The sequence below is a fragment of the Podarcis filfolensis genome (assembly GCF_964270895.1).
Source record: "Podarcis filfolensis genome assembly, chromosome: 2".
Lineage (NCBI taxonomy): Eukaryota > Metazoa > Chordata > Lepidosauria > Squamata > Lacertidae > Podarcis > Podarcis filfolensis.
Window position 1 is genome coordinate 87,877,930 of NC_139605.1, and position 21,399 is coordinate 87,899,328.

At 40.9% G+C, this 21,399-nt stretch overlaps 2 protein-coding genes across 16 annotated transcripts in view; one reads left to right on the forward strand and one right to left on the reverse strand.

Moving 5' to 3' along the window:
* Positions 1–21,399, forward strand: part of TNRC6C (trinucleotide repeat containing adaptor 6C) — a 113,296-nt gene that overhangs the window by 79,449 nt on the left and 12,448 nt on the right. For 8 of the 15 annotated variants that reach the window (XR_014544291.1, XM_083597844.1, XM_083597837.1 and 5 more), the window contains 9 exons: positions 4,920–5,069; positions 7,411–7,557; positions 8,476–8,595; positions 10,505–10,588; positions 10,877–11,108; positions 11,755–11,922; positions 13,388–13,579; positions 14,031–14,174; positions 20,238–20,354. Coding sequence is in view for 13 of the 15 variants with exons in the window: in XM_083597844.1 (XP_083453970.1) it covers positions 4,920–5,069; positions 7,411–7,557; positions 8,476–8,595; positions 10,505–10,588; positions 10,877–11,108; positions 11,755–11,922; positions 13,388–13,579; positions 14,031–14,174; positions 20,238–20,354 (1,354 nt within the window). In the remaining 2 variants the exon portion in view is untranslated. The remainder of the gene's footprint in view (positions 1–4,919; positions 5,070–7,410; positions 7,558–8,475; positions 8,596–10,504; positions 10,589–10,876; positions 11,109–11,754; positions 11,923–13,387; positions 13,580–14,030; positions 14,175–20,237; positions 20,355–21,399) is intronic. The other 7 variants (XR_014544292.1, XM_083597845.1, XM_083597846.1 and 4 more) reach the window with 3 other exon arrangements.
* The window catches only part of LOC310755331 (ras-related protein Rap-1b-like), a 33,932-nt gene continuing 26,716 nt past the window's right edge, over positions 14,184–21,399 (reverse strand). The window contains exons 2-3 of the transcript XR_014544299.1: positions 16,132–16,176; positions 14,184–14,906 (exon numbers count right to left, since the gene is read on the reverse strand). The gene's annotated coding sequence lies outside the window, so the exon portion shown is untranslated. The remainder of the gene's footprint in view (positions 14,907–16,131; positions 16,177–21,399) is intronic.

The window sequence follows — 21,399 nt, forward strand, 5'->3', positions numbered from 1 at the left end:
ATTGAATAATTAAAAAAGGCTCAGCCACTACATGGAGCTTCTCTTAGAGGTTTGTCATTAGACACTGTAGTACAGGAGCAACCAATGGGCTGCCATCCAGATGTTGTTGGGCTCCAACTCGCATCAGCCCCAGCCAGCATGGCCAACGCTCAGGGATGATGTGAGCTGTAGAATAAAAACATCTGGAGGGCACCACATGCACTAACATTGCACTGACACATCTACCACATCCAAAATCCCATCTCAGGCCATGGCAATTTGTAATGCTCCAGAGAATAAGAATCCAGGAAGAACACTTCTTTTGGAGTCTGTAATTGAGACATCAAGATAAAGTAATCATCATATGCATCCCCAACTTTATTTCTAAAATTGTTAATTGCTTAGCAAGTACCTTTATTTGTTTATGAAAAGACCAGCTTTTCTACAGTTTACAGTTCTAGGTACAGTATCACACTTCTGTGTTTTTAAGGGTTGTAAACACAACAAATGAATACCATGTGTTCCATCCAGACTTGCCCCGCTGGTGAACAGAAGGGCTCCTTTGAGTCTGAAAATGCTCAGAATTCCTTTTCCATTAGTATAGGACACTTTCAGGAAGTTTTTCTTGTTAATCAGGAGCATAACTTGGAAAAATAATTATTATGTGGCATTAGCACATAAAGGTGTTGGGGTGGATTGCACCTAAATACAGTACTTGAAAGTTCTGTTGTGGATCAGACTATGGAGTATGGGTCACAACAAAACATTTCATTCTCATTTCTGTTTCTTTGGCCTTTAGAGTGTTAAGGCCGCTTTCCCCTTCTGAGGAATGCTTTTCTTTCGTCTTCCAGCTATGTCCTAGCTTTCTTCAGGCCAAACTTCAGAGCAAATGACTTTTTAAGCATTCCACAATATTTTGTATGTGAATAGGAACCTTGGTTTTTAGAGCAAACCAATCCTGAGTAGAAGGCATATATAGGACACTGAAAAGTATTCCTGCTTAAGAGGCAAGAAAGGATAGCAAACAGCTCATGACCTGAACAGAAGAAATCCTTGAACCTGTTACTGTCATGCAAGCTGCAGTTTGTGGAGCATGACGGATATTCTTGCAGAATGTGAAACATGTTGAGCTGAAAGACCTTGGGGATATGATTAGAAAACGTCTGTGTCCTCCCTCAGGAGCTTCCAGCACTAAACTAAGTATCACATTGGTTGATGATAAAGAAACTTTTCATGGGCCTCTACAAGGAGCTGGCAGAAAAACTTGTATTAGCAGGAGTTTATTTAGGACTCCACGGATATTTCATGTTTGATTGGCATGGAATAATATTTCACCCTTTTTAGGAACATGGGCTATTCCCTGACACTTAATAATCTTCTGAGTGAGTGGGTGGGAAGATGATGCAAATTAGCTGTAAAATTACTGCTTTTAGCAAGTTAACAAAAGAGCTTGCATACACTCGTGAAGCTATAATTATTTGCAAAGTACACAGCAAAATTGAGATTTTTTTCCACATGACTTCAGGCTTTTACTTGTAGAATATTTGCCTGCGGAAGGGGATATTTAAGCATCAGAGAATAATCTGGCTCCACAAGGGGCAGAACCTTTGCTCAGCACCCTGCTGCAGTCTGTGATACTAAACCAGTGGGGGCGGGAAAGACATGCTTTTGTTTACTATCGTTCTTCCAGACAGGCACAGCGTAGCAGTAGAAGCCCCTGTTCTTACTTCTATATTAATTGCTCCACAGCACAGATACAGCACATTGATGAATGTAGGCCAGTTCAGATGTAATGCCAATAGCTTAGCATTGAGGTGGATAACCCTTTATAAGTGAAGAGCTGCATTTATTGTGAGAAAAAGTGGCTAAAGACCATGTGAGGGCAATGGGCAGGGCCAAAGCCCAAAGTGTGCAGCCACACCTCTGTTTTCCTTCCCCTCACCCCAACAAAAATCCATTCATTCTCTTTTCACACATGGAAATCCCCAGCCATCTATTCACACACATACAGAAGCATACACCATACTCACACATTCACTTTCTCTTCCACTGTTCTCTCACACACAGATTAAATTTGCAGTCCCCTTTTCCCACACTACCTTCTTTTCTTGTGGCTCCTGCTGTTCAGTTTCAAAAGTAAGTCTATACACACACACACACACACCTCTTACTGTTTCCTCTTTCCCTTCACCAAGGACTCACTTTGTCCTTCTTGTCCAGGCATAGGCAAACTCGGCCCTCCAGATGTTTTGGGACTACAACTCCCATCATCCCTGACCACTGGTCCAGTTAGCTAGGGATCATGGGAGTTGTAGTTCCAAAACATCTGGAGGGCCGAGTCTGCCTATGCCTGTTCTTATCACTTACTTTCATCCCTTTCTCATTGATCTTCAGTGCCTCCCAACATAACCTGCTCCTTCCCTTCCTAAGCGTTCTCCTTGTCTAGCTGTGTTGAGAAGAATGAGATTGAGACAGGCAGGCACGCATGTGAGCTGAGGGTCTCGGAACATATATCCCACTGGCTAGAGCCTCTTATTTAAAGAAACTTGTAACTGCTACACTCTGTACTTGGGCCTCTGAGCTCATGTGTGGGGCTGATTGCCAACTTCATGGATTGCTGCAGTTCAGGGGTTTTTTATATGTAGAAAAACCTCTAAGCAGTGAACATAATACGATAATTATCAATAAAACACAGATAAAATTAAAACAAATATACCCAACTAAATTATACATCTAGGTAGGCTTGTTGAAATAAAGAAGTTTTCAGAAGACGTCTGTATTATTATACAGTGAGGATGTCAGTAGGATGGGGGAAACCATGAGGAAGGGGAGGGACCAATAGCCCCAGGAACCATGTACAATGTTTGTTTATTTACAAAATTAATATACCACTTAACATTTTAAGGGGGGGGGGAATACATGCACAAGTTATGCACTCTACCTTTTCTCCTCTTGCATACAAGAAGAGGTGATTGAAAACTTTCTCTTTTGATGTTAAATTAACCATTATGTTATGTTCAGACTCTAAGAACTCTGGTTAGTTCAGACAAACCCAGGGCCTAATTGTAGTTTATGATACCAGCTTGCTCACTAACTAGCATTTGCACAGTGTTTTCTCGAGTATGACATAACAAGGGATTGTGATTAGCAGATGTTTCTGAACTGGCACTTGATGAATGTCGGAAGTATCCTGGCTCATGAATTTGTAACACTATATCACAGTTTAGTTTATGTCCACACTGGCCCACTGTGTTTATCCTGCATTAAACCCCAAAGACACTAGCTATACACAGAAAAAAGCATTTTTGAGGGGAAGAGCAGAATACCCCTAGAATAGGTCAGGAGAAGATGGCCTCCTAGACAGACTTAGACAGATGAGATTACTTCCCAAACCTCCTCCACCTAGAGCTTCTGCTGTAAGGTTTTCTTCTTGATATTTTGGATTGTTTCACATATACTGTGTCCAATCTTCCAAACCATGGTTTGGATGATTGGGAATAAGCTTTGTGCAAGCCCCTTCCTCTTTAGTATGGCATTTCCTCCTTCCCATCTTTTAGGCAAATTGTTGTTTGCCATTTCATCCAAATCGGCAAACTATGTTTTGTGGCTGACCTTCAAACCAGAACCAGGAACCAACTTTAAGTTGTGATTTCCAGTAATAGTTTGGAGAATATGCACAAACCAGCTTGACAACACTGAGGTGATGGCTTGCCTGGTTCAAAACTTAATTGACTCTTGAGCATGCAAGGGAGGGAGGAGATAATCTTATTTTTCTTGAGGGATTAGAAGTGTTACGTATGAACTCACCAATTTATGGGATGTTCTTGCTCCCAATTCTTTGAATAATTTTTTAACTGGAAATTGGTTGGGTTGGGTGGGTTACAATTTGGTTTTTGTTTATGCTATGACAAAGCTGAAGAATTAGACACAAAATTCAGCCCACTTATTCAAGTCCTACTCATGCCAGTGAAACCTATATGCATATAAACTGGAATATGCTTGGGGCTGCAGTTGACAATACATAATTCTTTGAAAATTCTGCGTAGCTCTAAAACATGGCATTCAGACTAGGACACTGTCAACATAGCAGCCCCCTTGTCATCTTCCTCATCCCTCAAATTGGTAACTGATTTAAAAATAAATTGTTATACACCTGCATTCAATAGCAGATGTTTGTTTACATACTGATTACTATGCTAATGTTTAAAAATAGTTTAATGTCTGTCATGTACCTAACTGTAGATGACACAGAAGATTAATGGAACAAGTTTTCTCAACAGCTGATTTGCAATTTAGAACACTACCTAAAATTGGAATTGTTGATTGTGTATATTACCAAAGTATCAGTGAAGAAAGCTTTCTGAAACTCCTGTAATTTTTAACTTTTTTCATAAGTCTGTTTCCACTTTGGCTTATGGCAGTGTTCCAAAAATGCAATCAGGGTTTTCAGGATTTTCAGAAGAATTGAATGTCCTTTTGTCCTCCAACCCCTCCCCTTTTGTTTTATTTTGTAATTGAGAGAAAAGAAAGGAAATGAAGTGGGCATGGAAGGAATGATCAGACAGAAGTCTGTCTTGTGCGGGTGTTGTTGCCATTCCTCTTGAGGCAAGGGATCGGTTGCCCTGTAACATTCCTATTTTTAAAATGTTACAACAAGCATCCCTTTTTGTGCCTGCCATTTTTCATACTACAGAATACTGTTCAGTTATAGATTTACAAAATGCAAAGCGAAAAGTAAAGACAAACAGTATCTAAATTCTGTTTCTCTTTTTCTTCTCCCTTCCACCCCATACTTTTCATTATATATTCCTCATGCCTTTTTAAACAATATTTTGAACTTTTATTCATCCATGTTCCACTTATATTTCCATGGGAAACTGTTCTGTGCACTGTCTGTACCTGGACACTGCACACAGCTCACCCTTTCTTTTTTCAATCAGGATGGCGGCCTAGTGGAAGAGCCCACTACTTCACCATTTTTGCCTTCACCAAGCCTGAAGCTCCCCCTTTCAAACAGTGCACTCCCTAATCAGACCCTGGGTGGGATTGCCTCAGGGCTGGGCATGCAAAACTTGAATTCTTCTAGACAGGTAAGGTATCTTTCGAGTGACAGTTATTTGAATGTCGGCACGCTTGCGCTTGCTAGTCAGCAAGATATTTGTTTGGCTTTGCTTTTCATTTTAAGGCTCCTTTTTCTCAAAAGTAAAGTAGTGAATGAAAAGTCAAAAATCAGCTTGTCATCGAAGCGTATTTCAAATGACAGTTGTTACTGCACGCCAAGGTTCCCACAGGTCCTTAGCTATAGAACTTGCCCTTACTTCCCTGCAGTTCCTCCCGTCTTTGTTGTTGGGTCCTTTTCTCCTCTGGTGCATCCCGCAGCGTCCCTGCACACTGGCACTCCTTCCCATCCTCACACAGACCATACTTCTTGCCGCTCATAGCTCTTGCCGCTCTTGCTTACTTCCTCTTCGCCTTCTCAGCTCATACACGTTGAAAGGTTTCCCTACACTGGGGCCTTTATATCACTCTTCTCCCCCACCCTCAAGCTTTCTTGGTTGCAGTATGTGCTTGTTAGGTGGTACAGGACCAGTATTCATTTTTAACTGTCCAATCCACACATTTGGTGCTGCTTCCAAGTCTAGATGATAGAGCACTTGACTAGAGAAACCAAATATTTGCCCTTTTGCCATTGCTTACACTGTAATGTCAACACTGTGCTCTAAAACCTATGGACCAAATTATTTATACAGTGGTACCTCTGGTTACGAACTTAATTCATTCCGGAGGTCCGTTCTTAAGCTGAAACCATTCTTATCCTGAGGCGCGCTTTCACTAATGGGACCTCCCGCTGTGTGCGCACCTCCGGCACACAATTTCCCTTCACATCCTGGAGCAGAATTTGCAACCAGGAGCAGCTACTACTGGGTTAGCAGAGTTCGTAACCCGAAGCATCCGTAACCAGAAGCGTTTGTAACCAGAGGTACCACTGTATTTGAGCTGGCTAGGCATTGTTAAATGCCAGCATCCTGTTCCTACAGTGGCCAAGCCCACAAGCAAAACAGAAGTTCCTTAGCACTCTCCTACTTGTGCTCCTCTGTAACTGGTATTCAGAGGCATATTGGAGATTGGAGATAATGTACAGTATAGCTATTGATAGTCTTATGCTCCATGAATTTGTCTATTCACCCTCTAAGCTATCCAGGGTGGACAGCTTACTGTGTAAAGAAGTTTGTCTGTCTTGAATCTCCTACCATTCAGCTTCAATGGATTATCCCAGGTTCTAATACTGTGAGACTATCCAGTTTCTTGACACCATACGTAATTTGTTTCACATGCTCCAGTTGCCTTTTGCATGAGCTAAAAAGCCCCAAACATTGTAACTATGTGTCATAGTTGATAATCAGGAAACTACATGGTACAAGTGGTTTTTGTTTCTGTTTTTAAAGCGAAGGTGATAAAAGGATAAGCTGGAATGTTGACCCAAACTTATCAGAATAATAGTAATTCATTTTTACTTTGGCCACATTTGGACATCACACTTAACTATAGTTTAGCATAATATGAAGATGCTGCCTCCCTTCTGCTCAGGCATGACCATTAGGAAGAGCAAACAATGGTCAAGCAGGATGCCCAAATGCATTCCAGTACCCAAATCTATATTTTTATGACATACATTCCACATGTGCAACGTATTTTTAGTTGTTTTTTTTTACTGAAACTAGAGGGGAAAGCTTTATACTATATGTCCAAGGAAAAAAAGTCATTTCCTAGATAAAGGTAATTCACATACATGTAGATTATGATTGACTCATTTTGAAAGCGAAATTTAAGCCTGCTTTAGACATGCAACTATCTTTAAGGGTGGCTATTTGTATCTGCATCCAGTTGCTTGCATTGCATTTGATAAGCAATTTCTGTAGCAGATCCCCATGCTGTCGCAGCACTTTCAGTGGCATCATTGCCAGCCTTCTTCTAGGGGCATTTGCCATGGTTTGACTGAATTAGGTGCAGTTTTGTACACACCATCATCTTTCCAAAGGAAGCTGCTTCCACAAAGTGAACATGGTTGGCTGTGTGAGTAATTTAGGTCAACTGATGTATTTGTACCAAACTCTTACTGATGGTACATGCCTACTGATGTTTCAGTTTGCTATACTTTAAACCAGTGATGGCCATACTTGGCCCTCCAGCTGTTTTGGGACTACAGTTCCCATCACCCCTAGCTAGCAGGACTAGTGGTCAGGGATGATGGGAATTGTAGTCCCAAAACAGCTGGAGGGCCAGGTTTGGCCATCACTGCTTTAAACCCTTCACCTGCTGCTAATCTGCATGAGAGCTCCTTTGTTTGCTAATGTCTTGAGCTAGTCTACAGTGACTGTCACAAGCTATAAAATTGTGAAACCTAAATCTTCTAACCTTGTCATCCCACAGATACCGAGTGGCAATCTGGGTATGTTTGGCAATAGCGGAGCAGCACAAGCCAGGACCATGCAACAGCCGCAGCAACCGCCAGTGCAACCTCTTAACTCATCCCAGCCTAGTCTTCGTGCTCAAGTGCCTCAGTTTCTCTCCCCTCAGGTTAGATTGAGCTCTGTAGCATTAGTGATAGCCAGGGATGCAAACCCAGGTGTCATTAACCACTGGCAGTTGGAAAACAAGGGCCTAGCGGTTAGCACTTGGGTTGTCGGTGAGGTCAGGAGGCAGGTTTCTCCTCCTCACTGGCTCCTCAGTTTTCCAAAAATGGTTGTATCCCTGGTGATGGCCATTTCTGTGCCATAACTAATGCATATTGAGTGGAACACTTAAATGGAAGAAATAATAATATATTCTTAAAGTTATCTGCACCTACAGATGGCTGATAGTGCCAATTGGAATAATGCAAACATAAAATATTGACACAACCACACTTACACAACATACTTCTATGAAAGGCACCATGTGTAGAGAAATGCCACAGAGTTTTTAAGTTGCCATGCCAGTTTATTTGAATTACAAAAAATAGCATGTTGTGGGAAAGTTATTAGTGACTCAGGTTGTACCCTACTAAATCATTGCATGTGTGGAATGACTTTTGTGAACAGGGTGGAACTTCTTCTCCCTTTCCTGCCCCTGCACACACCCCAAATCTGCCTTGAGGGTTCCCTCAACCCTCTGGAGCAGTTCTGGGGGGAGAAGAGGGAGAGGAATTTGTGTGGCACTTGCAGAAGTTGTTAGACACATACAATGAGTTGGTTGGATACAACTCTCAAGTATTTATATTTTATGTGTCAGATTTAGAAAGGATGAGCAGTTCTGAAATGAAGGTTTATTTTGCTGTGATATGTTGTGTTTGCTTTCAACTTCTACACATAGCTTTCTATTAAACAAAAATCACAGCAAGTAACCTAAAAACCACTTTCTTTGGAATTGTCTTGTTTCAACTCTGCAAGGAGTTCAGACCTGTAAGTAACACAGCTGTAGTAATGAATATTCACCTTTTACATTCTTTTTCTCCAGGTTCAAGCACAGCTTTTGCAGTTTGCAGCAAAAAACATTGGTCTCAATCCTGCACTATTAACCTCGCCAATTAATCCTCAGCATATGACGATGTTGAACCAGCTCTATCAGCTGCAGCTGGTGAGTTAAAAGCCACAGTGAGAAAGCTATAAATCCAGAAAGAAAATCTTGCATTTAAAGTCACATGAATGGGCATGTTCACTTCAGAAATGATGATTAGACTTGGTTCTGAAAATGAATTTATATACCTACTTGAATCTTAAAAGTTGCTTGATACTTCCAGTATGATAAAGACTAAATTCTTTGCTCATTACCATTGGATTGTTCTAAATTTAACTTTTGAAACACATGTATAGGACTGTAACCTCAAAAACAACCTCTGGTACCACTAGTATTACTCAGAATTCTACAATATTTCTGATAGATTCCTGTGTTGTTCTTTTTGCATTGTATGCTAATCTAATAAAATTGATGTTCTGCAATACTTCTTCACCAGTAGATGCAATGGAGCATTATTTCCATTCATTTGTGCAATCAGTCATGCCCTTAATATGCATGTATTTTATTGCAAACCTTTCAAAGTTATTGCAAACCAAATCTTTCTAGGACCCAGTCTTCCAGATACCAGTGTAGAATTCAATGTACCCAATGGCAACAACTAATCTTAGGTTTTGAGAAAATTGCCCCATGTTATAAATATAGAACTTCTTTTTATTTCAGTTTTGTGAGCATACAGGAGTATGTACAGACATAACAACAGTGGTATAAATACCTTAAATAAGCTTAAGCGCTAGCCAGAGACCAGGTGTGAATGTATGATTTGAACCATAGTACAGTGGTACCTCTGGTTGCGAACGGGATCCGTTCCGGAGGCCCGATTGCAACATGAAAAGCGTGCAACCCACAGCGGCGCGTCTGTGCATGCGCAGGTTGCAATTCGCCGTTTCTGCGCATGCGCGTGACATCATTTTGCACTTCTGCACATGCACGAACGGTGAAACCTGGAAATAACCCTTTCCGGTACTTCCGGGCTGCCGCGGGACGTAACCTGAAAGAATGTAACATGAAGCAGACATAATATGAGGTATGACTGTATAGAGGGTTTCAGGTAGGCAACATATGAATTCCACTGGTATCATCTCAATGTATGTGTGCTCCAGGGCTTAGTTTGACAAGCTAAAGGTTCTCTAATCTTTTTGGGGCAAGTAGACACACTTGGAATTTTGAGGAAGTGCTAGGGATGTCAGTCACAAAATGGCTGCCAGGAGGACAGGCCCGATCACAAAATGGCTGCTGTGGAGATGTAGCATAATACCAAATAACTGTGGGAGTGGGGGCATGACATACCTTGCTACCAAGGAAAAAGAGACAGCAACACAGAATGGTGTGGCATGCCCCTCTCCCAGTAGCCACCCCATCAAAGGGGGGAAAGTACATACATCAGCCACCGCTACACTTGGTCACAGAGAGCAACTTGGCACCCAGTGAGATGTGGGCATGTTTAAGGGGGCCTGCTTAGTGTAGGAGAGGTGGAGTCGTGCAGACAGAATTGAACAAGAAAGGCAAAAAGTATGAGGGGTTTCTAAAGGGGATATTTATTAAGACCTTTAACAAGCACCTTGTGGGCAACCTCTGCACCACAGTGTTCCTGTTAACTTGAGTCCTAAACCAGGATTAAGAGAGCAGAATTAGCACGAACCCTGATTAAATGTTTTGTCTACCCTGGGCGTTTGTGATTAGTTCTCTCACATGCTACCAACACTCTATTTGCATCTCTGTGTTTACATTTTCTTGAACAATCATTCAGTTGATGATGCCTTTTCCTCGTCATGTTTTAAATAGCTTTAATTGGCCATGTATTGTTTGCACTCTTGGTCTGAGCTGACTTCTGTCTCTGGGTCTGTTACTTCCTGCAAGTAGGTCTTTGGGAGCATGCATTTGTTTCATATGTTATTTAATGCAGTTGCAGTGAGACCATTGGGCTTCTTCACACTGTGACCTTAGACTTCTTTTTTTCCTCAACTTGCAGGCGTACCAACGTTTACAAATCCAGCAGCAGATGTTACAGGCTCAGCGTAATGTTTCCGGACCCATCAGACAACAGGAGCAGCAAGTAGGTGCAACTTGTTGACCCAGTTCCAAATGTAAAGCCTCTAAAGAATCTAGCATGTTACAAGAAAAAGCTTATTTGTGAAGGAAATCTACTGTGCTGCACGCTTTTATGCAGACATAAATCACAAAGGGGGCTGACAGACTTCAGTTTCTCTTACCATGTCTGGGATGCATCTAATTCTTAAATCTATTGAATTCATTGTCTGCTGAGTGGTTCTAGATACAGTGCCACAAACCTTTGTTCCATCTAGCATTTGCTTACTTTGTTTTATTTTTTCCTTGCTGCCAGGTTGCACGTACAATCAATAACATGCAGCAGCAGATCCAGCAGCACCAGCGCCAGCTGGCCCAGGCCCTGCTTATGAAGCAGCAGCCACCCCCTCCACATCTATCTTTGCACCCCCCTGCAGGCAAATCAGCCATGGATAACTTTTCACCCCATCCCCAGGCTCCTGGCCTATCTGACCTGCAGACCAAAGAGCAACAGTCTTCACCGAACACCTTTGCTCCTTACCCCCTTGGTATGTGCAGTTATTTAAGGACCTGTTCAGAAGGATGTAAATTACCTAATTATGTATACATACAGTGATTTAACTTGCTTTAGTCTGGAATGTTTTCTCCTGCATACCTCTGCTTCTTAACTAATTTGGCAACTGTGTCCAAATTACTTATTATCTTTATTAATATGCTACCCAAAAACAAAGTTCTCTGGCAGCTAATAATAATAATACCATTAAAACTGAACCATAACAACATCAAAAAATGGCACAGTGTTAAAAACTTCAGAAGCAGAGAATAAAATCAGTATAACAAAACTTAGGCAGCACTTATACTCTTTTTATCTTGTATAATATTAGAATCCAGGATCCCTGAATGAGTCTGAATGGTAGAAAGTTTAGGACTGACAGAACAAAATAACTTAAGTCTTAAATTAACTTACAGAAAATGTAGTGGTAGGTACCAGTTTAGGTGGTTGTAAGATACTTGGTGGTTGTAATATACTGTCCCTCCCAATTTACTTCTTGGGCCCTTGCTGCTTTAACCCATGTTTGCATTACTTGTAGACGTAAAAAGATTAGCTTGTGACTTCAGCTTAAAGTAAAGTGTGATTAAATGCCAAGAATCGGGGATTAAGGGTTTCTTAATAGCCTGCCTACTTCCTCTTAGCTGGACTGAACCCAAACATGAATGTAAACAGCATGGACATTCCTGGTGGTTTGTCAGTGAAGGACACTTCTCAGTCCCAGTCTCGCCTTCCTCAGTGGACACATCCCAACTCAATGGATAATCTCTCCAGTGCTGCTTCTCCACTTGACCAGAATCCTAGCAAGCACGGTATGTGTCATCATTCTAAATACATCAAGTCCAATTGCAAGATTGCACGTTTTTCCGATACAGTGGTACCTCGGGTTAAGTACTTACTTCGTTCCGGAGGTCCATTCTTAACCTGAAACTGTTCTTAACCTGAAGCACCACTTTAGCTAATGGAGCCTCCTGCTGCCGCCGCACCTCTGGAGCACGATTTCTTTTCTCATCCTGAAGCAAAGTTCTTAACCCGAGGTACTATTTCTGCGTTAGCGGAGTCTGTAACCTTAAGCATATGTAACCCGAGATACCACTGTATTCTCTCCCCCCACCCCAGGTTAGCAATGGGCATTGCAAAGTACTTAACAGAATATAAATTTCTCAATGGAACATTTGTATGTGCAAATATCTTATTCTTGTAATTCCCACCACACCCCCACACACATATTACTGCTCATACTGATTTCATTGCTCATATTACTGGTCATAATAAAAACCAAGAAGGCAAAATCAGTTTGAAAAGTCCAGAACATCAAGTATCTCACCTTTGAGTGGCTTAGGCTAGTCTTATATCCATTTACTGGGAAGTATGCCCCACTGAACTCCATCATATTTAATCTCCAAGCAGGTAAGCATAGAATGCACAGTTAGAAAATTAAATTACACATGTGTTATATTTTTCTCATGAATCCTTAAGTCTTAAACTTTATGAGATGTTAAGAGAAGTTGGCAGGGGCGGAGGTTCACTTAGGTGAGCAGTTTCCAAAAAAAACATACCCCCAAAGAGAGTGCAAAATACCTACCAACTTTGTTTGGAATTCATCACATTAATGTAAATTGAATGCAGACTACAACAAATGTATGCAGAGCAGAAGTGAAAATTCAGTATTGCCCTTAGTGTCATTATACATTTTAGCCCAATACTGAGAGAAACCTATTTTAGCTCCCTGCTCTTGTTTCAAACTCCCATTTTCTAAACTCACAGCTAATACTGTGCTCTTTAAAAACATTTACATTTTGTGAGTATATTGATAAAATTTTTAAGGATCTTAATCTACTGATCCATATAGCAAAGTGCTTTTGCTGACACTCAGCAAAATGCAATGTTGTGTATCTTACATTTTTCATTAGAGTCCTTTTGTTTTAACTTTGCTTGACAGTTTTATCAGTAGCAAATCAGTCTCATGCAGGTTTGTTCTGAAACAGGTCCCACTGTGTGTTCAGTGAGATTTACACCCAGTAGCAGCTTTAATCTCACGAATCTTTGATAGATAACTTTTGAACTGTGTTAGCTACCTTTCAGCCCCAGTTTAACCTGCTATCTTTCATTTAACTGGCCAGTGTTACAGATGTGTTGTATGAATGATACTTTGCTTTGCTAATTTCTGTTGAAACAAAGAAAGAAAAATTATAGTGACTACCAATAAGAGAAGGAGCCAAATGATAACCATACTCTTAATAATCTTGTGCTGTCTTCCCACCTTCTTTGTTCTAGGTGCTATCCCTGGAGGTCTGAGTATTGGTCCTCCAGGAAAGTCCTCCATTGATGACTCTTATGGCCGGTATGATCTGATTCAAAACAACGAGTCACCAGCTAGTCCTCCTGTAGCTGTTCCTCACAGCTGGTCACGTGCCAAATCTGATAGTGATAAAATCTCCAATGGCTCCAGTATCAACTGGCCACCAGGTAACAAAAAAAATGTGTATTCTAGCTTTTAGAGCTTGAAGGTATCTGAAATGTGATACAAACCCCTTTACTTGAGGCAATGCTTTCAGTATCCAAATGTTAACATACTAGTTTCAGCTCATTCCAGCTGCAGTCTTCCGTAAGATGAAAGTATGAGCAACATTTTGCCATGCTATTGTTGGGCGAGGCATGCAGGCACATAAAATGTTTTATCCTGGTGTGAACTGGAATAAAACTTCCTACCTGCCTGATACTAGCACTGAATTTGGGCAACAAAATCCATCCATCCAAACCTCCCTTATAAAATGTTTTTCTTATACTTTTTATCAAAATGCCCACTCCCTCACCAGAGAGTTGTGTACCTGGTTTCATCTTCTGCGCAACGGTACCTTTTCACACGCATGTGGATCTTGGTAAGAAATGTGATGTCATCTTATTTCCCCCCAAACAGAATTTCATCCTGGGGTACCATGGAAAGGATTGCAGAACATTGACCCTGAGAATGATCCTGACGTCACACCTGGAAGTGTTCCAACAGGGCCAACTATTAACACCACCATACAAGATGTTAATCGCTATCTACTCAAGAGTGGAGGTAGAGTAATATCCATGTGTCATGTTGCCTTTATTGTTTCCCTTCCTTTCTCTTCAACTTCTGTGTTTTTATAGTATACCCAAGTCTGAAAGCCATCTGTACTCATTACCAGAATTGACATAATTTGCAATTGTATTTGTTCCTTAAGCATTTAGTTTTTAAGCTATAAACAGCCTTGGATGGCTACAAGTTTAACCAGCAGAATAGCAGGGAACAGCCCTATGTAAACCTTTTCTGCTGGCTGCTTTCCCACCCAAAAAATCACTCCCTTCCAGCTGTTCTTTCAACTTGTGGGAAAGGCTGAGCCAGACAGGGGAATGACTAAGCTGCCCCTTCCTCTCTGCTTTCAATTCTCAACCTCCTAGTGCTGAATTTTATCTTATTTTTAAGACAAATAGAGAAAGATGCACATCACTAAATGTCATGTCTAGTTTTGGTCCTTACACTTATGCAACTCAAAACTGTGCCTGAATATCTACTGTATTTCATAATAGCTGTTTCTGCTTGAACATCTGCCTTGAGTTTTGATTTATTATGACTTTGACCTGTAAAGGTATCATTTGAAGACTTCATCATCATCTTTGAAATTTTAAGCCTGTACAAGTTTTAGTTTAGTGGACAAGTCTTACATGTTCATCAGAAGTTGCTATGTCACTCTTGAGCTTCAGTAAAGATTTCCTTTTTTCTGTACATTACAGCTGTGAAGTCATAATCCAGTTACAAGCAGCTGTCCTGTTAACAAGAAAGTGAATATCATAAATCTCATATGGGGTGTCATTTGTGATGAGAAAATGGGCTCACCCATCACTAAACCCAGAAGCAGGCAATATATATATATAAATAAAAATAGATGCCCTATATAGTGAATGTTCTTTGTCACATCTTTATCTGAGCTTCCTCAAACACCAGGCTATTGACTGTACTAACTGGAAAGTAGCAGAAACAAGCGCTGCATCTGAAGATGCCTAGCTTATATTGAAGTGACTTGTACTGCCCGGTAGAAGTCCAGTAGCAACAATACTAACGAATATAGTTGTGTTGGTAATTTACATTTAACAGGCCTCCCAGTTATAGATTGAGCGGCTTTACTCCCTATCTTCAAGGATGACTATGAATCAGTTTTGTCCTTAGAAGTTCTGTACATTTGGGTGTATTTTTCAGCTATGTTCTTGGATTTGTTGGCTGGAAAAAATAATTGTTTGTCTCCGTTACTCCATCTATGTACATTTTACATAGAAGTTAGACACATAAGAATAAGAGATTACAGTCAGTAGTAGACATTTGCATGTATGTATAAAGCTCTCTGCCTTTTGTTTCCTACATGTACTGTAATACCATTCTTCTCAACCCAGGCTGTAAATCATAAGGCCAGTGAACTTAGTGTATCTCCCTTTCCTGCCTGGTGGCATCCCTTTGGAATTTAAGGGAATTCAAAATAGCCATTATTTGTGGTTCTTTGCCTCATATTTGTGGGAGCCTTGAAAACCCATCAAAGATGGGGGTGGGGTTGAAAGGATGCATGCACCACTACATTTGCATTGGACCTTTTCTCCCTAGATTCCAAGATGGAACTGGTGCCAGATTTTTCCAGCTTATTCACCCACCCAGCTGCACTGAATGACCCTTTTGCATTCTGTGAGTGCAGCTAGACATGATCTATGATTAGCTCTCCAGCTCCTTTTTAACAGTTTAATGGCAACTGTGGAGTGTGCAGAAGCAGAAAAATACAGGATTCGAAGAAAGAATAAAGTATGCTGTTCCCCAGTATAGAAAGAAAAGTGGTTAACAGAGAATGGGTTAAAGAAAATGCAGCATTAAAAATTTCAAGAAAAATGAGTTTCAGTTATTAACCATATGATGTAGTACTCTTGCATTAGTAAAAATATAAAAGTAGCCTTCAGTTTGACTGAACTCCAAACTATGATTATAAGTTGTACAGCCCTGTTCTAATGCATACCTTAATGCAGAAGCTATTCATCCCATACGCAAAGCTGTTTTCATACTGTAAAGTAGAAATTGATGTTGTAAAATATTATGGAAACCAGAAAAACTTATGGGAAATATTTATTTTGTATAATTCTGTGAACATTTATACATGTGGACTCCTCAATAATGAAGTGGCCAGGTTCATGGTTCAGAAATCACATTCCAATCCTTCACCACCCCACTCCAAAAGAGTTATGATTCCCTTTTCTGTTTTAGAGCTTCCTCTAACCACAGTTTGCCATCAAAATTAGGCAAATTAGTACTAACTTCCAAGCATCATTTGACCCATAGTTTAAAGTGGATTTGCAAACTGAATTGTCTCCGACCAATCTTTTGAAAGGAAAAGTGTGGGTAATAGAAGGACAGTAGATTGTTCTGGATGGGGAAACCAAGGTGATGAAAAGAACAGGATATATTTGTACTGCACAGACTGTGAACAGTGAAGCCTTTTGTAGATGACAAGATTTTTCTAACATTTGAAGCATTCCTAAGACTCTCAGGGCTCAGCATCAGAATGCACATATAGAATCATGGAAACTTGTTTTGTTTATGTGTTGCTTCTTGGTTATTATATTGCACAGTGAAAAATTATCTGCAATTTTTGAATGCAAATTTAATTTTAGTATGGTTGACATAATTCCTGTGACTTTGCAACTAGCTGAGGCACCCTGATGCCTATTTATCAGCACATCTTTGTATGCATACTTACTACCATAATTTTATCTATCTTATACATGCTGCCTGGATGTTCAGGTTCTCTATTAGTAATACAAAAATACCCTGTACATTCAGTATTGAGTGTTGTTCTTTCAGCAGCTGGCATGAGCACAGCTGTGAATGCATTGCCAGAGATGTCTTCTTACAGTCATTAATGACTGCCTTCTGCTAGAGGTTGCGGACAAATCTTCATCCACAGCTGTTTCTGTATTACAGCTATTTGCCCTCAATGCAGATTGAATGTTCTGTCATGGCTTTTTGTCATGATCATTGACAGTTCCACTTTACCTGCATCAAATCTAGGTCACTGTTCTTAGATTCACACCTTTTCCAGTTCATTTTCTCTCATTGTATATGAGGATAGAGGGCATCATACCTGCAATCTTCACACCAATATAGATTGTCTGTGTTTGGACATAATGTTAAACCACAGTAAAATGTTATGGGAATGTGCCTCAATTTCCCTTGGACTTGGACTCACCCTCTTCCCCCTGTGATGCAAGCACAAGGAGATCATTTGAAAACTAGACTGTGGTTAGACGTAACTATGGTTAGTGAAAATAGGCCAGCTTCATAAATTATGGTTCAAAGTTGGCTTATTGTCACTAACCATAGTTAAGATGCACTGGTTTGGACATGGTAATTCCTCCTCACAACCATGTTGGAAGAGAAGTGGATAGAATGTAAGCCCACAGAAAGATTGGGCTTGTTCTCATATTGCTAAATTATGCTTTAGTTACTCTGAACCTACCCAGTGTCTTCAGTGCAAGATCTCTCTTCTCAGGCTTTTACTCTTTCACTGGTATATTTTTACCACAGTATCTGCATTGCTGCAACTTTGACTTACTTCAGCTGTAATGCCAAACCATGCTTTTTCATTAAATGAAAGAGCCTTAGGCTGACTTATTATTTCCTTTCCTCAGATGTTTCAGTTCTTGCCCACACTTCCTGGTTCTTAGCAAACACAGAACTAGAAACCATCATTTGATCTTGGTTTCTAGTTCTGGTTTGGATGCAAACCATGCTGAAATGGCAGACTATGCTTTGCTGAGAACTAGGAAGTATGGGAAGAAATCAGAATACATGAGGGAATGAATGAATGAATGAATGCACAAGCGTGTGAGGTTCATTCATGTGAGCTGAGCCATAGAGTTGTGTTCAGCTAAGTTTACTCATGGCAGACCCACTGAAATCAATGAACATGACTAAGTTAGGTCTAAGTTAAATGGGTCTACTCTGAGTAAAATTTAGGTGTATACCACTTATAATCTTCTTACATTTATTGCCCCAGTGTAAGCATTCTGCTTCCAAGACTTTTAAAGTAATTTTAGTAATATTTTCCTTCATAATTTTCCATAGATCCAACTCCCCCCCCCTTATGTGCTAAGACAGGATCACCACCATATATGGAGAACATATAATCAGGTTGATTTGCTGATTTCCTGGAAGCATGGGAACCATTCAAGTATATATATGCTCATGGGAACTAAAGCACTGGTTTCATGCAACACTCACTGACTGCTCAACTGACTTCCTCATAGTCTGGGATGATGCAGTCCAAACGAGTGTGGGATGTACAAAATATTATGTAGCATCATGCAGTTTCTTTGTGGGTTTTATACTGTTGGTTTTTCACTGGAGCATTGATCCTGGAGCAGAAGTTATCACACAACTTTGTGTTACAATTGGTTTTAGTATGTATAGTTATCTTGTTATGAAATACTTGTACAAAATAACGGCCAACCTTTTTCGAGACTCAGAAAGTAACATCAACTTTCCATTTTCTGAATTTATATACATTGGACATTATCTTCTTGTAGGGGTAGCAAATGTAGGCAAAAAGCTCAACTAGGCTCGGAAGAGATCTGCTTCCTCTCTGCACCCCCCCCCCAAAGCCTCACAGACATGCATGCAGGTGGTGTGATAGGATGTTAGACAGAAAGGAGCATCTCTGTACATCTCATACATGCTAGTCCAGTCTGTCCTCTGCCCAATACAAGATACTTACGCTATGACCACAAGTAACTTGCAAGGCATGGAGAGAAGGGGCTGGATATGTGAGGCATGCACAGATGTCCCATCACAGTGCCTGCATATTTTTCAGTGTTTGAGCAGGCAGAGAAAGAAAAACCAGGGAGCCTTATTAGAGTCCTCTGAATGTGGGTGCTGCAGCTGCACAGCATATGGATCGGCCCTATGTTATTACTGAAAATGCTGGATGCAAGAGCAAGACGTACTGCAGCAAACCAGTCACTGAAGAGTGATTCTCTTATTTAAAAAACCATTCACATATACATCTAGTCTTCACAACAATATAGCAAGGTACCTCAAGCAGAGGATATATTCACACAACACAATCTACCATAGACAAGTTCAATGTGGGATCCTTAAGCCTTTAAGATGAATGGCTGATGTTTGCTCCACCACATCTGAAAACTTGGATAGTCCCTTAATTTATTAGAATAGAGTTGTTGTCCACTTGTATAGTAATGCTAATGTTAGATTGGATTTGATTATTTGGGCTTTCCCCCTTGAGATTCTTCCTTCATATATAAGTTACCCATACCAACAAGATGCCATGTGTGTAAGTCATGTTTAGCCTTTCTGACTATATAAATAACTTCTGAAGTAATTTGTGTGCCTCTGTCTAAGAAGCATTACAACAGAATTTATAATTCCAGGTGGCTTCTAGCAACTTGACCACCCTATTGGTTTTCAACAGTCTGAATGTGGCAGTTGCACAGTGGCTGCAGAGCACTAGACCTGACACTCGGCTCCCAGGGCAGATCTGTGGAGGCATTTGGTCCTGCAGCTCTGGCCTTGGCCTGTGATGTGACTTATTTTGCTGAGGCTTGTGGGAACATCCTATGCCACAAAGCTGGAGGGGGTGGGATTGGCTGGCGACAGTTGCAGGGATTCTCGAAGGCAAGTGGGGCCGAGATGAGCACATCTGTCTGACCTGCCTTGCACAGAATGATGCTTTTAACTTTCTGACACATGGGTCACCACAACTGATATAGCTGCATTTTCATAAACATTTTTCATCTACGATTCATGTATCCTGGATACGGTGGCAATGAATGTCACCTTCTTGGAAATAACAGTTTAAGGAGAGTTAGAATGTATCCTTCTGCATGGGCACAACTACCCTTGTCACTGTGCCACCCTTTTTTGTACTTAGTTCTGCTGCATCGGATCATGCTTCCTATAACATTTCATTCCTAGACTTCAAAGGCAAGGCTGGGTTAGCATCTTACCTTGCATGGTTTCTGTTTGCACATGACGGTGTTAGAATTGCATATGCTACAGTAGACACCATTCTGCCCATCTTTCTTAGTTGCTTCTTTGCTGGTTCTGCAGGGTCATCCCCAACATCATCTCAGAATGCCACGCTGCCTTCATCGAGTGCCTGGCCACTTAGTGCCTCCGGCTACAGTAGCTCTTTCAGCAGCATTGCATCCGCACCTAGCATTGCAGGTACGACCAATGGTCTTTCTACTTAGAGTCCCTCTTTATCCACAAAGAGAGGAGGTTCTTGAAAGGCTTCTGCTCAATGTGGTAATGATGGTCCTATAGGTGTGCCGCATGTCTTTTGCATACTGTGCTCCTTCAGTCCAGTAACTGTCCTGAGAGTTTGGCAGTGATGAATATGTAACGGGGATGTTTGGCACTGAAAATACTTCAAAATGAGAAACATAAATTAGATAGAGTGCCAACGCCTTGGTGCATATTGGACTAAATTCTGTTCATGGAACCAGGAAAGCTTTTGACCGTCATTCAAACTAGCTTATACTGTTTCATCAACAGAAGTTGTGGAATAAAGAGCATAGCTTGTCTGATGTTGTGTTTCTCATTTCCTGGAAATAAGTTGATCAATACAACCAAAGTCTTTCGCTTCTCCTTGTTCTCCCTTCCCTTCCCAACTTTGCCTACCCATCTCAGCAAATGTCTTGATGAAGCAGAAAGTGGGCAGTGTGGTCACTGTCAACATATATGTGGCTGAAATTCCATTGCATTATTTCTAACACATACCCAGCAATTTTCAAGATTCTGTCAGCAATCTTGCTTTGTTCAGCCACCCTGGGGCCAATAGGTGCAAGTGGACTCAATTGGGAAAAGGGGGTCAGGGTGGGGGGCAGCAACAAATTGTGTCCTTATTGCTCATCTCTAAATTCTCAAGTGGCCTTCTTGATCGTGCCCTTTTCAATATGATGCATCTTATTACAAAATGAACACCTGTGCTTGTATTGTAAAGGTAAGATTTTTTTCCAAACAATAAATAGCTTGCCTTATTCGGGGCCAGCCTAAACTTTTGCCAAATTGAAGCAAAAAGCCCTACTGTCTTGGTCCTGTGACTTCCTCTTTGACCTGGGGAAGGGGTGAACAAAACAGGCCATAAAAGGTTTTTTGGCAATGCTTAGCCTGGTTTTCTTCCCAGCGCCATAGATAGGAAAAGGTGATGAGCTTGATCCCTTCATGTTGTAGGAGTTCATGGGAAAGCCCAGCTTCTCCTCCTCCTCCT